General features: G+C 41.9%; 1 protein-coding gene across 3 annotated transcripts in view; it reads left to right on the top strand.

Moving 5' to 3' along the window:
• The window catches only part of carmil3 (capping protein regulator and myosin 1 linker 3), a 111,350-nt gene that overhangs the window by 70,507 nt on the left and 18,086 nt on the right, over positions 1-22,757 (top strand). For 2 of the 3 annotated variants that reach the window (XM_080861728.1, XM_080861727.1), the window contains exons 17-28: positions 2,240-2,309; positions 2,417-2,498; positions 4,525-4,621; positions 4,718-4,772; positions 6,979-7,151; positions 8,158-8,226; positions 8,614-8,707; positions 14,034-14,132; positions 14,223-14,342; positions 20,294-20,407; positions 21,020-21,195; positions 21,282-21,375. In XM_080861728.1, the coding sequence (XP_080717854.1) occupies positions 2,240-2,309; positions 2,417-2,498; positions 4,525-4,621; positions 4,718-4,772; positions 6,979-7,151; positions 8,158-8,226; positions 8,614-8,707; positions 14,034-14,132; positions 14,223-14,342; positions 20,294-20,407; positions 21,020-21,195; positions 21,282-21,375 (1,243 nt within the window). The remainder of the gene's footprint in view (positions 1-2,239; positions 2,310-2,416; positions 2,499-4,524; positions 4,622-4,717; positions 4,773-6,978; positions 7,152-8,157; positions 8,227-8,613; positions 8,708-14,033; positions 14,133-14,222; positions 14,343-20,293; positions 20,408-21,019; positions 21,196-21,281; positions 21,376-22,757) is intronic. The other variant, XM_080861729.1, reaches the window with a different exon arrangement.

The following is a 22,757-nucleotide window of genomic DNA, read 5'->3' as shown; positions in this document are numbered from 1 at the left end:
TCGATCATCTTTAGACTCTTGTGGTCCCGACCTAACTACTGTTAGTTTTGTATTCTAATTATGTATTGATACACTGGGTCTTCTTGATGTGGCTACAGTATAAATATTCTGCTGACTATATGTTTAGCTTTGACCTGTATATCATCATTTGTGACAGCCAACTGGCATCTGATTCTCTTCCACTTCATTTGGGAAATCTCTAGACGTGATGCATATACTGACTTGGCAAAATATCCTGTAATAAATGCCAAGATGCCAACAGGATGCGCTAATATAGACATCAAGCAGCTACTGAACTATTATGCTAGTATTATTAGAGGAAAAAAAGCTATAAATTACCTGCTAAGGAGACGCTGGAGAAAGTGTGTTCCTGTGCCTCCTACATACTTTATGACTGAAATTTGGAGAAGCCACTTACTCCTACAAGATAAGTTTAAAGTCCTTTTTGAAAATAGAAATATTACAGTAGGCTTGGAATTATGAATTAAGCGAATCTGTTGCTTTAAAAAACCTCACTTTAATAATTTTTTGGATGATGTCTCCCAGCATTTCTACTACAAATTTCATGCACAGTAGGAGTAATGAAATCTGCAAAATAATCCAATTACGGGATGAAACGCCTTAAGTGAGCAAACGCGGACTTGAGGGAGACACGTTTCTTTCGTTATGATATTGGACGCAGCATTTCCCCCTCAGACTACCTGCCGAGCAGCTGTGCGATCAGGTACATTTTTTACTTTTGCGGGAGAATAGTGATGAATGGAAACTTTGCGGGTACAGCCAGAACTCATATTCTGTTTAGCTTCAGTGGAGGTTGATGATATATGTGGGTTATAAGACAAACTCGCGCATCTTGTTATTTTTAACTCCTAACCTTGTTCAGGGTGTCACTGGCAGTTTTGACTGCGAGTGCTGAAGAATGAATTCCCACTGGGGCCACTCCAGCTAAAAATGTATCCACTCATGATGCTGTAAGCTGCTTTAGTTTCAAAACACTGTATAAACCGAATTCAAGGAGGAAGACCGCTGAAGGCTTTTCGGTTTTCCATCCAAAAGGAGACTCGTAGAAATGGGAGAGCCCCCCCCCCACCCAATGCATTATTTCTGCATTCCTATTCCTGTACTCTAACTTTAATGCATGCAGAGGCCTTGATAGGAGGAGGATAGTACCCTAACCTGTCCTAATTTAAAGCAAAAACCGCCCAGCAAACAAGGTTGCCATTTTTCGGTCATCATTGTTTCAGTACAAAAATAGCTTATGCCATATGGAGTGTGGTTTGCATCCAAACCACCAGTGAGAGTTAATCATCAAGGTGCACATTAGGCTTCAAATGCTTTTCCTTGACAGTGGAGCCAGTTCACTGTTCCGTTAGTTGACTGGCCTTCAATCAGTTGACACAGACTGAAGCCCCCGTGTTGGCCAGCTTCCACTGTGCTGACGTGTCTTTGTGGAGGACTCTATGCCCACCAGCTTCAGGAGATCTGTAGCTAAACCAGCTCACAAAGCAGCCAAGCAACAAAAAAAAAGGAGTTTCCCAACGGGGATAAATGGAGTTTTGCAATATTACAGTTTCTCTGCTAGGCGTATAGCCTGCTGAACACAATCAATAGCAGAGAAAACAAAGCAAAATGCCAGCAATTGGGATGATTGCGCGCTGCGTGATGGATCCCTGCCAAAATGGATGGAGCAGACTCCCCACTTAGCACTTTTCCTCATTACCTCCTCATGGTGCATAACTCTTAAATGTGTATTCATTGCACAAGAACAACCTCCAGCGGAGCCTTGATGTGCAAATGTATTTTTCCCCCGCATCCAGCTGGGCTTGTGTAAATGTACAGTCGCTACAATCGGCCACTTCTGAATAAAACTTGAAGGTTTTTGAGGTAATTTCTGTTGCCAACTTAGTGAGCTATGAATCTTATATTTAAGCTACTTTTCTCTAAATCCTTTAAGATGGTTCTTAAACTTTTAGGTGTGCAGAGGAGAATGTGGGGCAGGAGGGGGGGTTGTTAGAGGGAGAAAGGCGATTGGATTTAAGTGGAACTGATTTTTCTTTATTTTTCTTTTCCAATGTGGTTTTTGCTCATCCTTGTGCCTCAATTGACCTCTGTTTCTCAACATTTCCTCTTATCTAACTATCATTTTCGTACCCCTTTTTCTATATCTGCTTCACGATTAATCTGTATTTCCTCTCTCTCGCTCTCTTTCCCATCCCATCCTACCTCTGTTTTCCTTCAGGGCGCTGTTCCTCGGTTTGTCCAATAACCCTCATATCACTGATTTACACCTGGACATCAGCAGCTGTGAGGTACGCTCTGTCGGCCTGTACTCAGGGTGTATTCACTCATCATCTTCATATATCACCTCCTGTGGCTATCCCATCATGCTCTGCTCCTCTCTGTCTGCCTTCCACAGTTGAGGTCAGCAGGTGCCGGGGTGATTCAGGAGCTGTTTCCTCGAGTTTCATGCGTGGGGACTTTAGATATCTCTGATAATGGTAAGAACCCACAAGGGATGCACTTACAGGGGTTGTTGTATGTGTGTTGGGTAGCTGTAAATCGTATAGACTACGCCATTATTGTTTTGACTCCATCAGCTTTTAAATTGAATGGCTTTCTTTTAAACTAAACTAGTGAACCAGTCTCAGTCCCTAGAGCCTGGCTGATTTATCGGTGGGCCAGTACTGTTGGTTGATATTGGTTATTTCCTGATCTATCTGTCTGCATTTTATAACAACCAGTAAATGAAAATGTAAGTAGAGCTGGGAGAAGCACCCTTCAGCTGTGAGTGTTGACATCGGATAGTTTGAGGTGAATCTGCAGCTTCACTGTTGGCAGCACTTGTACTTGAAATGCCACAAACACAACAACCAGAGGCCTGCACTATGAAGAGAGTTCATCATACCCAGGGTGTCTTACTGTTATCACGACTCACTTACCCTCCCTGTGGCGATCAGTGGTCACACGGAGCTGGTTATCGGCTTGCTAACTAAACCCCTGCATGTTCACAGGCTGGCGTTGGCATCTTCTGACCCATCCTAGTGATGGAAAAGTGTTCTGGCAACAAAGTAGCTGTTTTTACAAAGAAAAATGAAACTATGGGAAAATATGAAAAGGTTAAATGTATAAAAGAGACACGGCAGTGCACACCCACATGAATGCGATTAGAATTTACTAGTCTACTAGCATGACTGATAAAATGAGAATGATATTTTGAAGCATGAATAAAGAAGCTGATTCCAGTCCCCTTATCTGTGTGAGTTTAGTGGCTGAACTAATGTATTTCTTCATAGTTCAACAATGATGTAATCATTCATGGCGACACCAGATTTTTGTCTTTACATTCAAGACCTGATTACCAGCTGAGCATAGTGAATAAAGACCTGCTGCATCATACCACTGATGATGCAAATGTATGTGTGAATTTGAATCACCGTGTTAACATACCAACAAAGGCATGTTTTGATTCTTGCCTAATCTTAGTCCTGTTTGTGGGAGTTATCGAAATCTCTTTTAAAGACCATTATTTATGCAGTCCAATTAAATTGTCTTTAAATAAATACCATAAACTACTTGATGCCTAAAAATCTGCTATTGATTGTGTTGACTAGAACTACTGCAAAGTGTAGTTCTGTTCATGATGCATGTCCATATTTAGTTTGATATATTTTCAAATTTTACAGGACTGTTCTTCACCTTGAAGTTTCAGTAAAAAATCTGACACTTAACCAATGAATCCTGTGATGTTGTAATGGGTAAAAACTAGAACTAAAAATATATATTGGACTGTTTTTACCACCTACCCTGCTGACCGCTGACCAGCTCGTTTCCCAAACAGCCAGTAATCTAGTTATAGTATTATAACAGAGACGCTAATAATACCTGAAACATTAGCTGCAAGCAGCTTCCGTCACCCACCCTCCTTGAATGTGTCACAGCAAGCTTTCGTAAAATGAATGCACTTCACTGTGAGCGCTGGAGTTTATTTAACCCGCAGATATTTTTGATCCCTGAATGAGGCATTTTACTCTGAAATATCTTGCCATGGTAACCGCTTCCATTTAGCAGCATCCTCTATCCTTGAGCTTTTGAAAAGGTGAGTGGGTGTGAGAAGGAGGAGGTTTAATTGGGAGTATTTTGGAATTTCAGTGGGCAGTGAGATTTTGTTCCAAAATGGACTATGAGAGAGAGAGAGGGAAAAATGGAGCTTTGAGGGCCAGAAATGTTAGCACCTGGCTCAGCAAATCATGAGTCACTGGTATAACGGCCCAGTAATACTCAATTTTATGTAATAAAATACGACTTGTTCGGTCCTTTATACCAGTTAATGGATTGCCTATTTATGGTCCAGAATAACTTGAAGTTTCAGGCATGTTTCTACTTTTTTATTGGCATGTACTAGGATGTAATTAAAGGTCTACTTTGAATGAGTTTTCACATAAGCTCCACTGAGCGTACCACTGCTGGCGTTGCGCTCGTACTCCAATGATGTGTGTTGGCTTCTGTTTGTGTGTGTGTGTGTAGGTTTGGATGCTGACTTGCTGGCTGTCATCCCAGCGTTCTCCCGGCATCCCTCCCTCAAACACCTGATGCTGGGGAAGAACTTCAACATCAAGGGCAGGTATGGACTGCGCGGGGGGGGAAGCAGCTGTGTGCAGATGGTTTGTGGAGATGATGCAGATGATGAATGCTTTCCCTCTTGTTTCTGCCTCCTCAGGGTGCTGGATGAAATTCTGCAGAAACTAGTTCATTTGGTGCAAGAAGAAGAGTGTGTGAGTTTGATTATGTAACATATTGTGCGTGCACAAATTCTCTGTGGTGTCATGCTCAGATGCATGCCCACGCGGACCTCCAAGATTTGTCACTGTGCGCACAAACCCTCGCTTGTCACAGTTTAATTCTTGTATCCTCATTCGTGCAGTCTTAAGCTCCATCTCCCACCTGCCACACGCGCAAGGTATAAACATGTACACGAGCCACGCTGTCTACGAGCCAGACGAATGATTCATTTGGTCTCAGTTTGTACGCGGGGCTCCCGAGGCTCTCTCTGCTGCGCAAATTCAGCATGACAAGTAGCTTACTCAATTATTTACCACTGTTGATGGTGATAGTTCACAACGATGCTCCAGAAGCGAACATGGACTGATGCTTGTATGAAAGCGCACCAACACTGGCCCAGGCGGTTGTAAATGTGCACATTTAAAGGAATTACACAGGCACTTTATCAGAGGTCAGCCATAGTCAGCTCACACATTAAGTGTTGAAAACACAAGCATCAAAACAATCTGTGAGTGTCCCCTGCAGACTGTTGGCATTAGTGTTAGTACCATGTTAACGCTCTAGTATGAGTCATAAAAGGCTTCTAGCCTCAAACGTGAGAAAAAAGAAAACTCTCAACAGACTAAATGAAATGAAGATGATTCAGAATGCATAAGACTGCTATCAGTAGGGATAAGGAAACAGGAGTGTGGATTTTAAAGGAATCGGTCAACATGTGATTGAAGTGCAGATTTTCAGCTTTAATTCAAGGTGTTTAACAAAAGTGTAGCATAAACTGTTTTGGAACTGCAGCAATTTTTATACACAGTCCTCCATTTTTGCTCAAACCTAACTGGACAATTGCCCAACATCAAGTCAGGAACAGTCCCACAGAGGTAGGAGTGTCACTGTCAAGGTCTGCCATCAAGAATGGAGATGCAGAGGGTTTACAAAAAGTGCAAACCACTGGTTACGCTCAAGAGCACGAAGACCCCACTAGACTCTGCCAGAAACCATCTAAGAGCGCCTGCACACTACTGGAAAAAAGTATTTGCATAGATGAAATTAAGATCAACCTGAACTTAAAAGATTGCAAGAGAAAAATATGAAGAAGGACCAAAAAAAACTTGATTTGTAGCATACGATATTGTCTGTCAAACATGGTGGAGGCAGTGTTATGGTATGGGCATAAAGTGGAACTGGGTCACAGGTGAATTCTCAAATGTACAGGGCTAAACTCTCTGTTCAAAAAACTCAAATGCTGCAAAACTTGGACAGTAATTCGTACTGCAAAAGTACGATACTGGCACAAAAGCACACTGCAAAAGCAAACCAAACTCAAAGCAAGGAAATATTCATCTTGATTGTTCGATCTAAAATCCACTGTGCTGGTGTGCAGAGGCAATATTACAAGTTCTACAAAAACGTATAAAACTAACTGGAACCTCATTCTTGTTTGTTTTAAGCTGTAAAAATGTAATCCATTTTCTCCTGTATTGAATTCTTTTTTAACCCCCCCAAAAAACTGCTTGTTCCAGGTTTATGTTTACCATAGAGACATGAGAAAAGCATCGACCTTCACATCTAACTCTTTCCTAGAAAACGAATGAGTATTCTTCAAAATATTGTAGATGGCTCTTACAATCCTAGCCAGGTCCAGGAGAGTTAACCACAGGAGACTGTGCATGGCTGGAAATCTTTGTGTGCATAAGGAATATTCAAAAATGTGTTCACAGAGTCGTTTAAGCAGAGACAGGCAAAAACCTTCAGTAGAGCCCTTTTCAAACCTTTTTTTAACAGAAAATATGTCCAATTTGTACATCAGCAACATCATTTAAAGGAGTGTTAACAATCAAATTAGTTCAGCGTGCATTTCAAAGTCCTAACGAGTAAAACAGCAAAACAACAATTAATAATGAATGAGGGTTTGAAATGAAATCTGATCTGATTTTCAACCATGTTCTTTCATTATTGATTTTTTTCCTAATTAAATTTCAACAGAAATTGTAATAATTAATGAACCTGATAAATACACAGATTTCTTTTAGAGTATGGACGAAATTGGAAGTAATAACTTCTTGCTTTAGGTGGATGTTTCTTTTATCATTTAAACATAGGTGGTGCTTCTCACATATAATTGCCCTCTATAAAAAAAAAAAAAATCTGATTTTCAAATATGCTTCCGTATTGGTTACTCCCTGCTCCCCTGGCATCCTCCAGGCCCTGCAGTCCCTCTCGCTGGCTGACTCGAGGCTTCGGCAGCGGGGCACAGTGCTCGTCAACGCCCTGGGCTCCAACGCTTGTTTACGGAAGGTGGACCTGAGCGGCAACCTCCTGGAGGACTCTGGGGCCAAGATGCTCAGCAAAGCTCTGCAGATTAACACAACACTTAGGTGGGTGTGTGCGTTACAGCAGTAATAGACGATTAAGATGAAGAAAAGAGGGGATTTCAGTGCAGATCAGAAACCCTCATACGTAGGAGGGGCATGTCTGGAGAAGATGCTATAGACAGCAGATTAAAGAAAGAAAATTAATATGTTAGGTTTAGGAAGGGGATACAGTGAAGTTTCTATGAACAGTGAGTTGAAGGTGGCGCTTCAAAGATGGGAGGGGGTGGAGTGGCATGTAGGAGATAAGAAGGGTGGGGGGTATTAGGACCAGACCTAATACTGAGTAGCCTGAGGGATGTTACAAACTGGAGAGATGAATTAGTGGGAGGGGGCCTTTCAGACATAGCTTTTACAGCACCACCCTTAACAACACAGCGAATAACACTTCATGTTCGGAGGTATGTTTGACTTTAGAGTTGTAACAGGAGTCAATAAAATATTGAGAAAGGGCAAAGGAGGCCAGAAACCTCCTTGAATACTGGGGTTGTGGGGTGGGGGTGGAGTAGTACTGTGTGTGTGTTGGGAAAGGTTGGATGTGAAAGTTACGAAGAGATCGGAGAGGGAGACCACCTAAAGAGATAGATCTGGGTTTTTGCTGATTGAATTTCTAGGGCAAACCAAGTCAGGGGGGATGGGGGGGATTGAGGAGGAGGATGGATGAAAGGAAAGATGAGCTGAAAATGAGTGATGTATTAAAAACAGGAGCTCGTCGGTGTCGGGTGTAGGTGGAAATTCTGCTCTGCGAAATAACAGAAGCTCATTAGCGGCACGGCAGTTGTTCATGCATCTCTAATGTTGGGATACCATACACCTAGCTAAAAGAAAGCTCTGACGAATATCTTAATATTTATGTCTGTCCTGCGTGGTCAAAGAAGTACTGTCACTTTGATGTATCTGTGTGAGATTTTAATGTGGATTAGGCACTTTAGAAAGCAACCGATCCTCTTCTCCTTTTCCCTCCTCTCGGTGCTGGTCTTACCCCATTTCCCGCTGCTTTAATCCCTCTCAGGAGTGTGACGTGGGATCGCAACAACACCACGGCGACAGGCTTCCAAGATGTGGCGAGAGCGTTGGAGCAGTAAGACGAACGCAACGCAGCACACCAACATCCTTTTGAAGAGGGCGGACGCACACACACATGAAACGCATCACTCACACACCCATATGAAAGGCAGATAACCATCTCTGCGTGATGTTAGCGATTACAGAATGTTTCATCATTCTCCTGACGTGTGTGCCAGTCAAATAAGTGTGGGCGTGAAGTTTGTACCCGCGCATCTCTGTCTGTGTGTACAAGGGTGTGTGGGTGTATTTGCGTATTAGGGAATTGCAGACAGCTGTTATAAGTGCCCCGGGCATTTCCTGTTTGTTCTTGTTAACATCAGTTTCTCCAGTTTATTATTGCCAGGGTAATGTTGTCTTTCTATCTGCCCCTCTTTGTCTTCCTTCGCTCTGCAACAAACAGCAACTTTACCTTGCAATACATGCCCCTGCCCCTCAGCGATGTCACTCAAGCGCACCGCAGCGCCCCAGAGAAGACCGACCAAGCCCTGACCAAGGTGAGGAGGACTTCTTTTCTTTAGCCTGTGGTTTGCTAAATTTGCTGCACCATGTTGCAAGACACAGATGGTTAATAAGAGCCTGGTAATAAGAGTCACACTTAGGCGTGGGTCTGATGAATGGCTTTCATTTACTCGTGCGTTAGAAGTGATGATTAAATGTGAATGTTCCCAGAGATGATTATGTTGATGTCTGTATGATATGTTGTGACATGAGAATGACTTTTCTAATACTGCCAGAGTCCTTCTGAGAGTTAGGTTTGCAATCTGTGATAGAGATTCCAGATGTCTGTAACTGCTAACGTAGTTCTGTCTGTGTCATATTCATATTGCATCCATGTATTACAGGTTCAGTTTAAAGGATTTAAAGACTTAATTCAATTCACTTTTATTTATATAGTTCCCCAAAAAGGTGATATTACAGTGCTTTATATTGTGAGGTAATATAGCGTGAGATCACAAAAGATCTGGCAATTCCTTACAGCATGCACTTGGCGACTTGAGGGAGAAAGAACTCCCTTTTGATAAGAACAGACTTCCAATAGGCCAGACTCAGGGAGAGGCAGGCATCTGCTGCCACTTGTTTTCCTTTGGGGGGGACAAAATGCAACCTAATTGATAGTGGAGACAGTTTTTAACATAATAAGTAAGTAAGGTTTATTTATTAAGCGCTTTTCACAGACAATCGGTCACACAGCGCTGTACAAAAATGGCAATAGTGGCACAGAAACACACAGGGAAAGAAAATAAAGGGAGTGACCAATGCTTGGTTTGTCATGGGAAGTCCTCCAGCAGTCTGCCTGGTAGCGGCATAATTAAGAAAAAAAAGGTTCATGGTCACCTGATTTAACTTTGGCTATAAGCTATGTCAAAAAAGCTCAAAAGTAGGGAAGGTGTATCTTTCCCGAATGCAAACTGGGAGTTCTAGCTCCAAAGGAGAGGAGCTTGATAGCTGAAAGCTCTGTCTACCGCTTCTACTTTTAGAAACCCTGGGACCTAAAAGTAAGCCTGCAGTCTGTGAGTGGGGTGTTCTGTTTGGGTAATAGGGTGCTATGAGGGTTTGCTCTCATGCTCTCAAATTAAAATCAGACTTGTCTTGGAATGCAACACCTTGTCTGTTTAGATGAAAATTAGTATTATCATGATAAAAACATATACAGTCTGTGGTTTAACTAAAATATAAAGAAAGCAGTAGTCACATCCATTCATTTGGAGGCAACGCCAAGTGCCTGCTTGAGGAAGTGCAGTCTTTGGAACTTGTGTTTGCTTCATTTTTCAGCCCTGGAGGTTCCTCCAGGAGGTCTTTAGGCAGAAACAACGCAAGAAAAAGCCCAGGCGGGCATCTTTGCTGCAGGGTGTAATGGTCACATTAAAAAATTCCAACAACATTATTCAGTTAATTGTTAATTTATGCAATTTATTATACTGCTCTACGCTGGTCATTGCCAGCAACATTCAGAAGTGTTCTTTGAGTTTGAACTTGCTCTGTCACTCATGCCATATGCCGAAATGTCAAGATTTTTTAAAACTCTTCTGATGATTTATTTTCTTCCTCTCTCTGATTCTGAGTATCTGCTCTGCAGCATTTCTCTAAGTCTCTTGGCACTTCCTGTTACTTTGAAAAAGAGAAAAAAAAAGCCAAAAAGTGACAGATCTCTTTTCGCAGACGTACAGTTTCTGGGCAGTGAGTTGCATGGTTGTCTTTGCAATTATGATGTGGTTGCTTCAAGTAAAGGCCACTTGAATTGTAGTTGAGGTTTTTCTTGCCAGGGAACAAAGACATATTTAAAGTCCACCTGTGTTCCATGTTACGAAGAAAATCAACACCCATTCAGAGTTTTCACTTTTTGATCAGCCGAGCACCAGTTGTCAGTTTGCATTGACTGCTGTCTGTCAATCCGGCACGTCGAGGCATACGTGTCAAGATTCTTATTTTGATTGTAGACTCAGTTTCTTGTATTTGTAATCGGAGAACTTTTTCAAGTTGCCAATCAAAGAATGAAACTAACTGACAGCAACACAAAAAAAAATGACAGGCAGTGTACATACAGCAAATGTGGCCTTTCTTAGCAGCTGTGTCTTTTTGTGTGGATGCTCATCCTAATAAAATCCATTAAACAAATCCTCATAAAGTGTGGCTGCTAATGGTGCTAAGCAGGAGAGTTGGCCGTAATTAAACATTAATCATTGTAGCTGCTGAAATGGTTACTTAGTATCACTGCTAAATAAAATGCTACTCATCAGCTAGCTTGTAAGCTGCAGGTAGCAAAACAAATCCGTGTACATTGCATGTCAAACACTATTTCCGTGACAGCTCAGTTTTCAGTCAATAGCAAATCCGTCTTCCCCAGAGGCTTGTGACTGAAGGTACATTTCTGATACGGCTCGACAAAGCTAACACATAGGGTTGCCAACTCCCTGAAAAATAAATAAGGGACACCTCGTGGCCAGGGCCGGGCAACCCAGTTGTCTTCACCCTTCCCACTGTTGTGAATTTTCTAGCTCTTTTTTTGTGTGTGAAATTATTTTTTTTAACCATTTGACTTGAAGTTGATTTAAGTAGATGCATATTCTATTCTTTGTGATATGAACACATGTGAAACAAATGATCATTTAGCCATTTATTTTTAGCTCAAAATGACAACATTAACACAGTAAAACAGGTCTCTTTCTTAAACAGAAGCCTGTCATGCTTAACTTTTGAGAATATAAGTAAATCTTTCTTTAAAAGAACTCTGTCCCGCTTAACTTACAATAATAGAAAATAATAGAAAGAAAAACATTCTTGTAACAGTGCACATTTAGTGCATTTAGTACAATTGGCTTCAGTTGAGGTATTATTTCAGCTTTTCTAATGCTAATCAGCTGCTCCTGTTTGTAAACCCGCTTGTTGCCATGATTACGCACCTTAATTCATCATCATTATTCATCTATGTATTACTTTTATGTATTAGTCATCTATTTGTTGTAATCATCTATCCTTGCAGTTGTTTATTACACAAAATAAGTTATATTATCACACTTCTGGCCACATAGCGCTGATATTCACTGCACATATTAACTTTTTCCAGCCAGGTGTTTTCCTTTTCCCATTCTTACCCTTTCTCTGAGCGAACAAACATTGCTGCTCTAATTCTGGGCTTATGCTGGGCTTACACTGTGCGATTTTTTCAGTCGCGTTATTCAGCTCCTGCTCAAACTGCACGATTGACTCGCAGGGGTTAGAAGTTCGTAGGTCACGATGCAGGGTCTCACACTATAGCTTGCCTCCACCAGTGTGTGAATGTGAGAGTGAATGAATAGTGGCATTGTAAAGCGCTTTGGGTGCCTTGAAAAGCGCTATATAAATCCAATCCATTATTATTATTATTATTATTATTATTATTATTATTATTATACGGCCCGATGCTCTGATGCGACCTGATTGCTCACACTGTGCGTCCATAAAAATGAAGGTTATAACAGAAATTCTGTCGCTCGCTCTCTCTGTCTTTCACTCACACAGACACACCACCACCACCATCAACTTTGCTAAATTGCTAATGAAAAACATTGATCAGGCAGCTGTGATTGAGCAGCAGTGTAAATCCAACTATTTTCACGGTTGTTGTGGTCGTGATAATTTTGTGAGGCCACATCGAAAAGGCTCAGATGAGCTTTCCAAAGTTCTACAAGTTGTGCCTCCATCGCTTGTGTCCAGATCACACGCTGCACTGCCGTGCTGCGCCGTCTTTTTCGCTGACATTTGTGTTTGCGCAGTGTGACAAACTGCGGTGAGGTTTGAAATCCTCGCGACCAAGCGATTGATGATCGGGAGCTCGTCGTGAGGTGTTAATCGCGTCTCGTTACCCCACGTATACTACACGATGCACGACGCACAATGAAGGCCAAAATCGGGCCGATCGCCAAAACGGTCGCACGACTCAAAAATCGGCTCAAAATGGGCCAAAAATCGCACAGTGTAAGCCTCACGACGAGCTCCCGATCATCAATCGCTTGGTCGCGAGGATTTCAAACCTCACCGCAGTTTGTCACACTGCGCAAACAAAAATGTCAGCGAAAAAGATGGAGCAGCACGGCAGTGCAGCGTGTGATCTGGACACAAGCGATGGAGGCACAACTTGTAGAACTTTGGAAAGCTCATCCGAGCCTTTTCGATGTGGCCTCACAAAATTATCACGACCACAACAACCGTGAAAATAGTTGGATTTACATTGCTGCTCAATCACAGCTGCCTGATCAATGTTTTTCATTAGCAATTTAGCAAAGTTGATGGTGGTGGTGTGTCTGTGTGAGTGAAAGACAGAGAGAGCGAGCGACAGATTTTCTGTTATAACTTTAATTTTATGGACGCACAGGGTGAGCTCTCAGGTCGCATCAGAGCATCGGGCCGTATAGTGTGAGACCTGCATCGTGACCTACGAACTTCTAACCCCTGCGAGTCAATCGTGCAGTTTGAGCAGGAGCTGAATAACGCGACTGAAAAAATCGCACAGTGTCTGCCCAGCTTTAGGTGTACTGTCGTCCGAGACTTGCACCGCAGTGTCGGGGTTTGTTTCCCTGTTGGCCATGCTTCTTGTTGTGGTCATCTGTTGTCTTCCGGTATTTTCTCCGCAAGCGACCTTTCCTCGACCAATGAGATAAGCGGTAATCTGAATTGTCATACTCGAATTGTCATAAGTGTGCTGTCAGCTCATTGGTCACAAAGCAGGAGAGGGGCTGGGAATTATGTTTTCAAACAAAGCATTAATTCCATTAAAAGTTATAGACTACTTTTGATTCTCACTGTATTACGGGACAAAGTGCGTCCCTTATTAGCTCAATACGGGACGTGTACTTTTGTTTCTAAATACGGGACGATTCCGTATTTTAAGGGACGGTTGGCAACCCTACTAACACATTACTATGTGTATATATCTGTAGGATTTCTGACTGTTAAGTTGCCTGCAGACTTTCTGGTTCTAATCAAACACGGTTCCCTAAGGAGAGCTTTTAATTTAATTTGAGGCTTTATTAGCTTGGACAATGCGTGTGAGCCTTCAGAGTCCCTGTGCAATTCTTTATTCAATCTTTCTTTACATATGCTAAGATGATGATGCAGTCAACGCATCCACCTGCTGAGTCAAGAAAACAGATTAAAGGCGTCCCGTATTTTTTTTTTCCCTAGGGATCAAACCTCTCTCTCTAGTCTCCTTATTACCATGCAAATGGGTTCGTCTCCTGTCTCCCGCACACCGCACTTTGTAAACACCTGTCATCACCACTCCTCTTCCTCCCTGTTTGTTTTCTGTGTGTGTGTGTGCGTGTGCGTGTGTGTGTGTGACAGATCCAGCGTGCCCTGCTAAGGAACAACCAGACTCAGCGTTTCTCTCAGAAACAGGCTCTCAGGCTGCACCAAGGCCTCGTCACCAGCACTGCTGAACAGGTGTGTGGCTGTGCTCATGCTGAGGAATAAGTCACTTCTGTTTTGGGTCTAATTGTATGCCTCCACTTTTGCACATGTGTATGTGTGCAGGTGATGGAGCGTCTGTGTGTACGGGTGCAGCAGCAGGTTTGTGTCCTGAAAGGCTGCGAGGAAGGAGAGGAGGTCCAGACGGCTAGACAGATCCTCAAAGAAGCAAGGAACTCGAGAGCTGTGAGTGGGTTATAAGTGTGTGTGTGTGTGTGTGCGTGTGTGTGTGGCTATGTATTTTAATCTTTGACTCTTCCACATGTACTTTAGAGTCTTGAACCAGCATTCATTTCTTTATAGTTGGTGAAGCCACTTAACACTCACCTGTAAATCACTCAAGCATAAAAAAGACATCTATCTCAAGGGATGAGCCATCGTTCTGTCTATACTTAACACACAACTTAGCAAAAAACATGTTTTAAACTATATCTTCAGACATTTTGTTGCTAAAAGCCTTTCACAAGAACACACCATTTATTCCCATTTCTTTAGTAAAGTCTGTGAAAAATGCCAAATATGACACATTTAATATTTTTTGCACCAACAAGGTGATTCCCTAAAGAAGTACCGTATTCGTCCAAAACGTAGCATATCCCAGCATGGTGTGCATGTTCTTAGAAAAAGTAAAAGACGTAAAGAATGATCTACAACAGATGAATGCCATCTGAAAGTCACGTCTTAAAGTAACAGGGATAAAATCCAGCAAAGATCTGACAAAACGTAAGCGATGCATCTGGTCCTTCAGCTGATCCTTCTGCTGTAGTCGAAATCTCAGGAAGGATAACTGGGAGAAAAAGGCTGACTTAAGGCAAATTATACAAGAACTGGACTGATAATTTCTGTCAACAGTTCTTATGGAGAGATGAATCCAAAGAATGTCAGAAGAGAGCTCCAACAGTGAGTGTCTACAGCCATTTGTAAAACAGGGTGGAGGCTCAGTCATGGTTTAGGGCTGCATTTCAGCCAGTGGTGTTGCAGATCTTGTCAAAATTGATGGAATTATAAATGTAGAAATGTATTGTCAGGTTATGGTCCACCACACAATACCATCTGCCAATCCAGTAAAAGCATACCTGGATGGAAAAACACTGGATTGTTCCCCAGAGCCCAGACCTCAACTCTACTGAAGTGTGGTATTGTATTGACAGAGAACAGAACAGAAGGCAGCTAACATCCAAAGAAGAGCTTTGAATGTCCTTCAATAAGCCTGGAGAACTATTTCTGAGGACTAGAAATTACAAAAACAGCTGCCTTGGAGAGTTCAGGGTTTGTTGAAGATTAAAGGTCGCCACTTCATTATCGACTTTAAAGCTCGTTAGAATTGTACAAAGTCTGTTTTTACCTTATATGATGTATTTCCATAAGTAACAAAATGTTAAAAATGAGAGTTGATTAAAAACTTTCACATAGTGCTGCAGCATTGTATGATTCAGAGTTCTGGGTATTGGTGGACCTCCCAGGTCATCCACACTTTTGCTCAGCCGTCTCCCACTGCAACAGCTTACTTTTAACTGGCTGCCCCTCTCAAACACAAGATTTGAACACCAGGTGAAAAATGGAGGCAGGACAAGCGGTAGCTGGAAATTTCATGGTGAGCTGTGACCATATTAGGGATATTACCCCCTTACATCATAAAAATCCCACAATGGTAAGAACTGTTCAAAGCCAAGCATCTAGTTAATGAATGTGTGCCAGTTCAGTTTATTGCAGTGGGAAATATTGTACTTTGTCCTTCACTACATTTACCTAACTGCTGTAGTGACCAATTAGTTAGCAGTTTAGGATTATCCACTTCTAAGAAGGCATTCCCTTTTCCCTGGAGAAACTTTACAGAGCCTAACTGCATCACAGTGCACTGATGCAAAGACATATTTAGCAGCCTCCTTATAGTCATTCGTGCATTAAAATACAAGAGCTGAAGCTCATGGTCGGAACAGGAAAACACCAATAAAAGTAAAACGAAAGGGCTGCAAAAACCAGTAAAACTGGAATTATGCAAATGTTTATTACACAGTATTACCCGGAGCACGACGTCAGACCCAACTGTAAGATGTTCTGTGACCATATAAACGTGCATTAATGCAGCTGTAAATGCAGCTATTTAAAACCTTTTTTTAGGGTTCACTCAGTATTTTATAACCCAAGCCTGCACAGCAAAATACAGCCTGGCCAAACAAACACATAGAGAATAAAGATTATGAGGGTTGTTTTTTTGACCCAGACCGACGCTAGGCTGGTGCAGCCATTTTGAATCGATAACGGCTTATGTAGTGTGGGAGATTATAATCCAGCATCCATAAATCCGTACAATGCTTTAGCCACATGAGCTCTCAACAGCCACAACTGCAAGCACTGCAGTGTAACTTGACCAAACTGAATGCTAGAATCCAAATGAGAAGTCTGTTTGTGCTGAACGCCAATCAAGTATTAATAACCTGATTTTCAATACACATATCCTGCTGCAGCAGCAAATAAACATAGCATGTTCTGCATTGAGCTTAATGTATGTGCCCTGCAAACAGAGCAAAAACAAGATGAAAAACACAGCTTTGCAGCACAGTTTGTTTCGTGCTGCTCACTTCTTCAAATACACAAATATCCTTCACCGATCACCAGTTGTAGACCTGCACTCTTCAACACCTACACCAACACATACACTGGAGACACGCGGGGGGAGCAGTGCTTTCTATTTTCTTCTAAAGAAAAGGCGTGAACAGGATTGTAAGTGATAAATGGATTGTTGCATTCCAAATACAATTTAACAGGAAGGAAGAAGATGTAAATAAGCACGTTCTCCCTGCTTTTTACTCTAAAGCAGTACGCAAACATTTAATAAATGGTTCTGGACACTGTCAAGCATAATGTACATTCTTCATGCTTATTTATACACAACACTTGTCAACAGTTTTACAATTTATATGGAGCTGTATTTCATAGTGTTTGTTAGGGATGCACTTAAAATTCTACACCCAGAGCTGCTCAGAGGTTGCATGAATGCAGGCATAAGAAGAAAGAGATGGCACTCAAAGAAAGGTATATTGAGATCCTTCTCTAAAACCTTATTATGTCTTAACCTTCCTGCTATGTTGGTTTCCAGGAACACCAATTATGCTCCTGGGTTAATTTGGCCCGGGGCAAATTTACTCATCCAAAAGTGTCAGAAACACTGGCATTGATTATTTTACAATTTTCTTTTATAATTTAGATTTTTTTTTTGTTTTCTGTAGTGATGCAGATGACATGTGACATCTCTTCTGTTCTGGGTCAATCTGACCTGCAGCATAACAGGAGGGTTAAAGCAAGCAGACCCGTTTTATTTTTCTGTCAGATGTGACTGACAAGTTTATAAGTGCAGCTTTTATGTCCTAGTGACGTGAACTAAAAAGTCATTTATGCTTCAGACTAATCAAACGGCTGATAAAGATGGTTGTCGAGTCACAAATCGTGCATCTAGAAAGATGATGCATCATTCATGTTGTTGTTTTTTTAAACCAATATTTTTAATTATTTTGTTTTGGTTATTGTTTATTTCCTGATTTTGTTACAGAGAGGCAAAGAGACACAGTGAGTTCTTTTGGGGGTTTTTTTGTCTGTCCTGTCCGGCAGTGTAGGAATCAGAGTTTTTGTCTGAAGGCTAAACAACATGCCCAACATATTGATTTTCCAAAGTGGACCTTTATGGCTTTTGTTATACTGGTTTACTTCATAGTTATACTTTAGGATTTTTTTGATCTTAAGTCATTACAATCAGAACGGTGTAGACCAGGGGATAGAAAAAAGAAAGAAAGAGAAGTTGTGGAGAAAGTTAGCAGAAGGTGAGGGAGAGAAAAGAAGAAGAAGAGGGACAGAGAGAGATGGAGAGAGAGAAGAAACCCTGAGAATCTGCTTGATCATCTGCTGAAAAAAAAACAGGAAAACGAAAACAACAGCGTGCATTTGTGAGTACCTGTTTGGACACTTGTGTGTGAGAAGACGCTTGCGTTCATAAGGTTTATCCATTTAAGTATCTAAGAATTATTATTATATTATAATAATTATTATGGTAAATGAACTGATTCTTATATAGAGCTTTTCTACTCTATCTGAGCACTCAAAGCAGTCATTATAGGATCTGCCTTACAATATAAAGCACCTTCAGGCGACTGATGTTGTGATTTGGCGCTGTATAAATAAAATTGAATTGAACAGAATTAATAGTGGGTGTGGAAGCCACAGCCCTGCGCCCAAAGACATGAAGCAGGCGTGGAGGAGACCTGGGCCCCAGACATCTAGAGGCTCCCCCCCAGAGCACGAGAGCCCCAGGAGGACCACCGCAGGGACAATGACGGCACCCATCTAGAAAAGAGGTGAGGAGGGCCTCAGATGGCGGTCACTCAGCAGCCATAGTGTAGAAACCACAGGGGGCTGCAGTGACAAGGCTCCACCAGCAGCCAGCTGTGCCAGAGCAGACCAAGTCCAAGGGCCCAAAAACCAGAGAGTCCCCCGCCCCCAGCAGTGGCCTGAGAAGCCAGGCCCCCCGGCAGCTGCCCTGAGTGAGCCAGTACACACCCGAGCACCCAGCCCCAGTCACAGAGAACCACCAACACATCGGCGGGTGGGGACACCAGCCACCAGCAGGGAATGTGATGGGGGAAAATAGGCCGCCACAACTGGGTTGGCCTGAGATGCTCTGGGAGAGGTGGAGTCTGAGACCTGACCTGACACACAGACATAAGACAAACAGACACACACAGACACAAGCATCCATTCCCACCCTCATGCACACATATACAAATACTCCGCACTCGCCCAACATGGAGACACAGAAATGAACGCTGTACACACTCTCACACTCCCCATACACCCTCTATACTCCCAGGTCCAGGCACCAACACACCCAGACCCAGGAGGTGGTTCCCTTTACTCTGCGGTGGAGACAAGCAGACCGCATTGACCTGCAGCAGCAGGGAAGCCCACCAGTCCAGAGCCTGACCAGGCGGCCAGCTCCTCCTCCTGGCCCATTGACAGCAAACAGAGAATGGGGATGTGAAAAGACCCCATACCTCACTCCGCTTGCAGTGTTGATGCGTGCTGATCTAAAGTGCACTTAAATAGGGGAGGGGCATGGCACCAACAACCCTCTGAAAGATAACAGCTGGTGACAGCTCGGCCCCTCCCAAGACCCTCAATGTCTACATGCAATTTAAAATTGAGAGGTGGGCACCAGCACCACAGATGAGGCTGAATAAACAGACTGTTCTCTGGATGCTGTAGTGAGGAGTTGAAGTGAAGGGTTGCCTGATAATGCTTCACTCACAGAAAAAAGGAAAACAGTGGATGGAGACTGCGGCACAAACAAAATTATTGCCACTGTGTGCAGTGAACGTACCATCTCACTGCCTTTGAAATAGTCAGTTGCCATCTTCAAAACAACTTCATTGCGTTGAGACTGGAACAGCAATAAGATAAAGTCAGTCTGCTATCAATTTGTGATCAAAGGGTTAAGTTGGGAATTAAATCTGTTGCCATTTGTGGCAAATCTGTTACCGTCCACAGAAACTGACATTAAACGATGGTAACTCACAGAACAAGGTGCACGCTCAGTCTCTGAGCAACAAGTCGGTCACCACAACTACGTGCATTCAGTAGCAAGAAAATTCTGTTCAGTCACTGGGCAACCAGAGATTTTTTTACCCTTGTTGCAAGAGGATGCTTTTTTCATCTGACGTGACTGAACCATCTCAAAACTAAGGCAAATAAAACAGTTTGTGAAAAGCTCACGGCAAGACAGTTCACAAATATATCACCAACTGAAGTAAAGATTGCAGATTTTTCTTTGTTGTAATCATCAGTAGAAAAATTGAGGCCACTGTTTCTTCCGTTATTTGAGCTGCAGAATTGACTTTTATATCAAAATAATGTGCAAGTAAACCAAAACTCATTCTGGATTAAGCCAACTCCCAATACAAATGCTTTGTTTTGCATCATGTTCATTAACATTAAAAAGCCAATGTGACAAAGCAAATCTTTTCATTCCATGTGTTATTTTTCTTTAGTATTTGCTTTTCCTTTAACCAGTTTTTAATGTAGGTGGATGTTTTTTCATTGTATTATTGCTACTTTCACTGAACGTGTGTGTGTTGTGTGTTCATCAGCTTTATCCATCTCTGTGTGAGCTGGCCCACGTGTTGTCAGTGGATGGACCTGTTAAACAGCGCCTGGACACTCTGGCAGGAGAGCTGGCCAAGGCTGCAGACAAAGAACTGCAGGTAGGCTGGGGGTGGGTTTGAACCGTGGCCTTGGTTGTAATCGCTGAAACATTCCTTCGCTGATGCATTGGTATTTTAAACAGTAGTGGAGCGCTGTACTAGTTGCATTTAAATTGCCCATTAATGCCGTGTGAATGTGTGTGCAGTGCAGGTATGCTGACTTCAAAAGAAATTCTCAGGGAGGGAACACTCGGACATTTTTTTTGTTCCATTTTGGTCTCATTGGGATTCAGTAGCACAGCATAGGCAAATGATAAAAAGCAGCACGCACCCCGAGGAGGAATATGGCATGCTTTGTATTGAATTTCAACTTACTTGAGCATAATTTACATCCCTGTTTATGCTGCCTAATTTTGTTATTATGCTAGACGCTGCATTTGTAATTTGCATTTGTTAAGATCAATTTAAAAAAACAACAAAAGAGCCAAAAATGCAGGTTTAGATAGTTGAGGTGTGTTTTTGCCCAAATGTCTGATAAACATAACATCTTGAAGAGACAAATGGATTATATGAATTATTAATACAAGTTTTGGGCATATAAATATGTTTTTATAGCTAATCCATCAGCTGTAGGCGACATATGATACATGTCTTGGGACACTTCTACTCTAGGTGGTTGTGGACTCCATGGTGTCCCTTTGCCGTGAGTTGTGCCCCATGTCCTGCTCAGCAGCTGAGAGACTGAGTCCACCTTTGTCGTCCATCTCTGAACAAGTTTCTATCCCTCGCTCCGCCATCCGCAACGCCCTGATGGAGAGGGCGGCAGAGGACATCAACAGAGCTCTGGAGTAAGAAAGAGAGTGGTTTAAAAAGTCCTAGAGAGGCAAAGAACTTCGAGATACTGATTGAACTGTTATTACTTTCTCTATCCCAGAGAAGTGAAGCTGTCTGTGGTCTCCTATCTGACCAACTCCATAGTTGATCAGATTCTACAAGAGCTCTACACCACCCATAAAACCCTGGTACTGGTAATATCACTTTACTGCATGCTTTCTTGTAGATTCTAGAAAAAAATGTTATTTGAATGTAAAGCTGGAATCTGTTTTGTTCTAAGATATAGTTAAATTTATAATATGACTATATGAAAAAAAAACAACCAAAATGATCCGCGTTTGTCTGAACTGTGCAAATAACAGGAAAAGCTCACCTCAGTTTCTTTTTTTTTTTTTTTTTACCACACATGCATAAAACATTACAGATTTCACTTTAGGTTTGTGTTATTTGAAGTTATATTCATAAAGAAAATTGTTTGCTGTGTTGGGAATGCAGTCTATTAAATATGTCACTGAAGGAAGGAGATGGTTATCTTGTAGAATTAGCATAAAAATTGAAAACAGGGCGAAACTGCCAACTTGGCTCTATTCAAGTAAAATAACCGTCAGGACACGTCATGTGCTCGACTATTAAGCCTTTTTGTCTCCATCAAGCCTTAAGCAATAACATCCACTTATATTATATCCCCAAATATCCATTTGTTTTTTCTCTTTAATCAAAAAATTAAAGATAAAATGAATCTAATTTGTTACCCCAAAATGATTTTTTATGACTTGTGTACACTCTACACTTTATTAGCTACACCTGTTTAACTTCACCTCAATGCAAATGTCTAATCAACCAGTCAGCAGCAGTTCAGTGCGTTTATGTACTTAGATATGGTCGTGATAACCCACTAAAGTTCAAACCAAGCTTCAGAATCAGAGAGGGACTTTGAACTTGTCCCATTTGTTGGTGTTTTAGAAACTGTGGATCTACTGGGATTTTCCCCCTCATCACCATCTCTAGGGTTTATGGAGAATAGTCCAAAAAAGAGAAAATACCCAGTGAGCAGCAGCTCTCTAGGCAAAAATGCCTGTTTGATAAGAGTTCAGAGGAAAATGGCCAGAGTGCTTTGAGCTGATGTGATGGCAACCGTACCTCGAATAACCCCTTGTTATAACCAAGTTATGCATAAGAGCACTTTTGTAGTATCATCCAGTAGATTATGAGTAATTGAGCAGAGGGTCTACAATACTTGTGTCACCACTTTGCAATATGTTTATCAATGCAAAGCAATTATAAAGCTCCTGTGCACCTCCAGTGAACAACAGTGAAATGTTCTCTATCGTGTGTTCCCATAGCAGCCCATTTAAAATAAATTTATAATAACAAATAAATACATCCTGGAAAAGTACCCATTATGTGCATATATACATAATGATGTCTAACCGAATTAAGAAAGTCCTCCTACGCTGTGGACATTCATTCATTATATTCCATATGATGCTTTCAAACATTAATATTGTTATGGATGTTGTCTTTCAGTGCTGCTATAACTCTGGTATATTTATTGCACATCGCACACATGGTTGAT

The sequence above is a fragment of the Rhamphochromis sp. 'chilingali' genome, assembly GCF_963969265.1.
Source record: "Rhamphochromis sp. 'chilingali' genome assembly, chromosome: 16".
NCBI classification, from domain to species: Eukaryota; Metazoa; Chordata; class Actinopteri; order Cichliformes; family Cichlidae; genus Rhamphochromis; species Rhamphochromis sp. 'chilingali'.
Note: the sequence above shows the minus strand (reverse complement) of the source record. Positions and strands in the feature narration are given on the sequence as shown.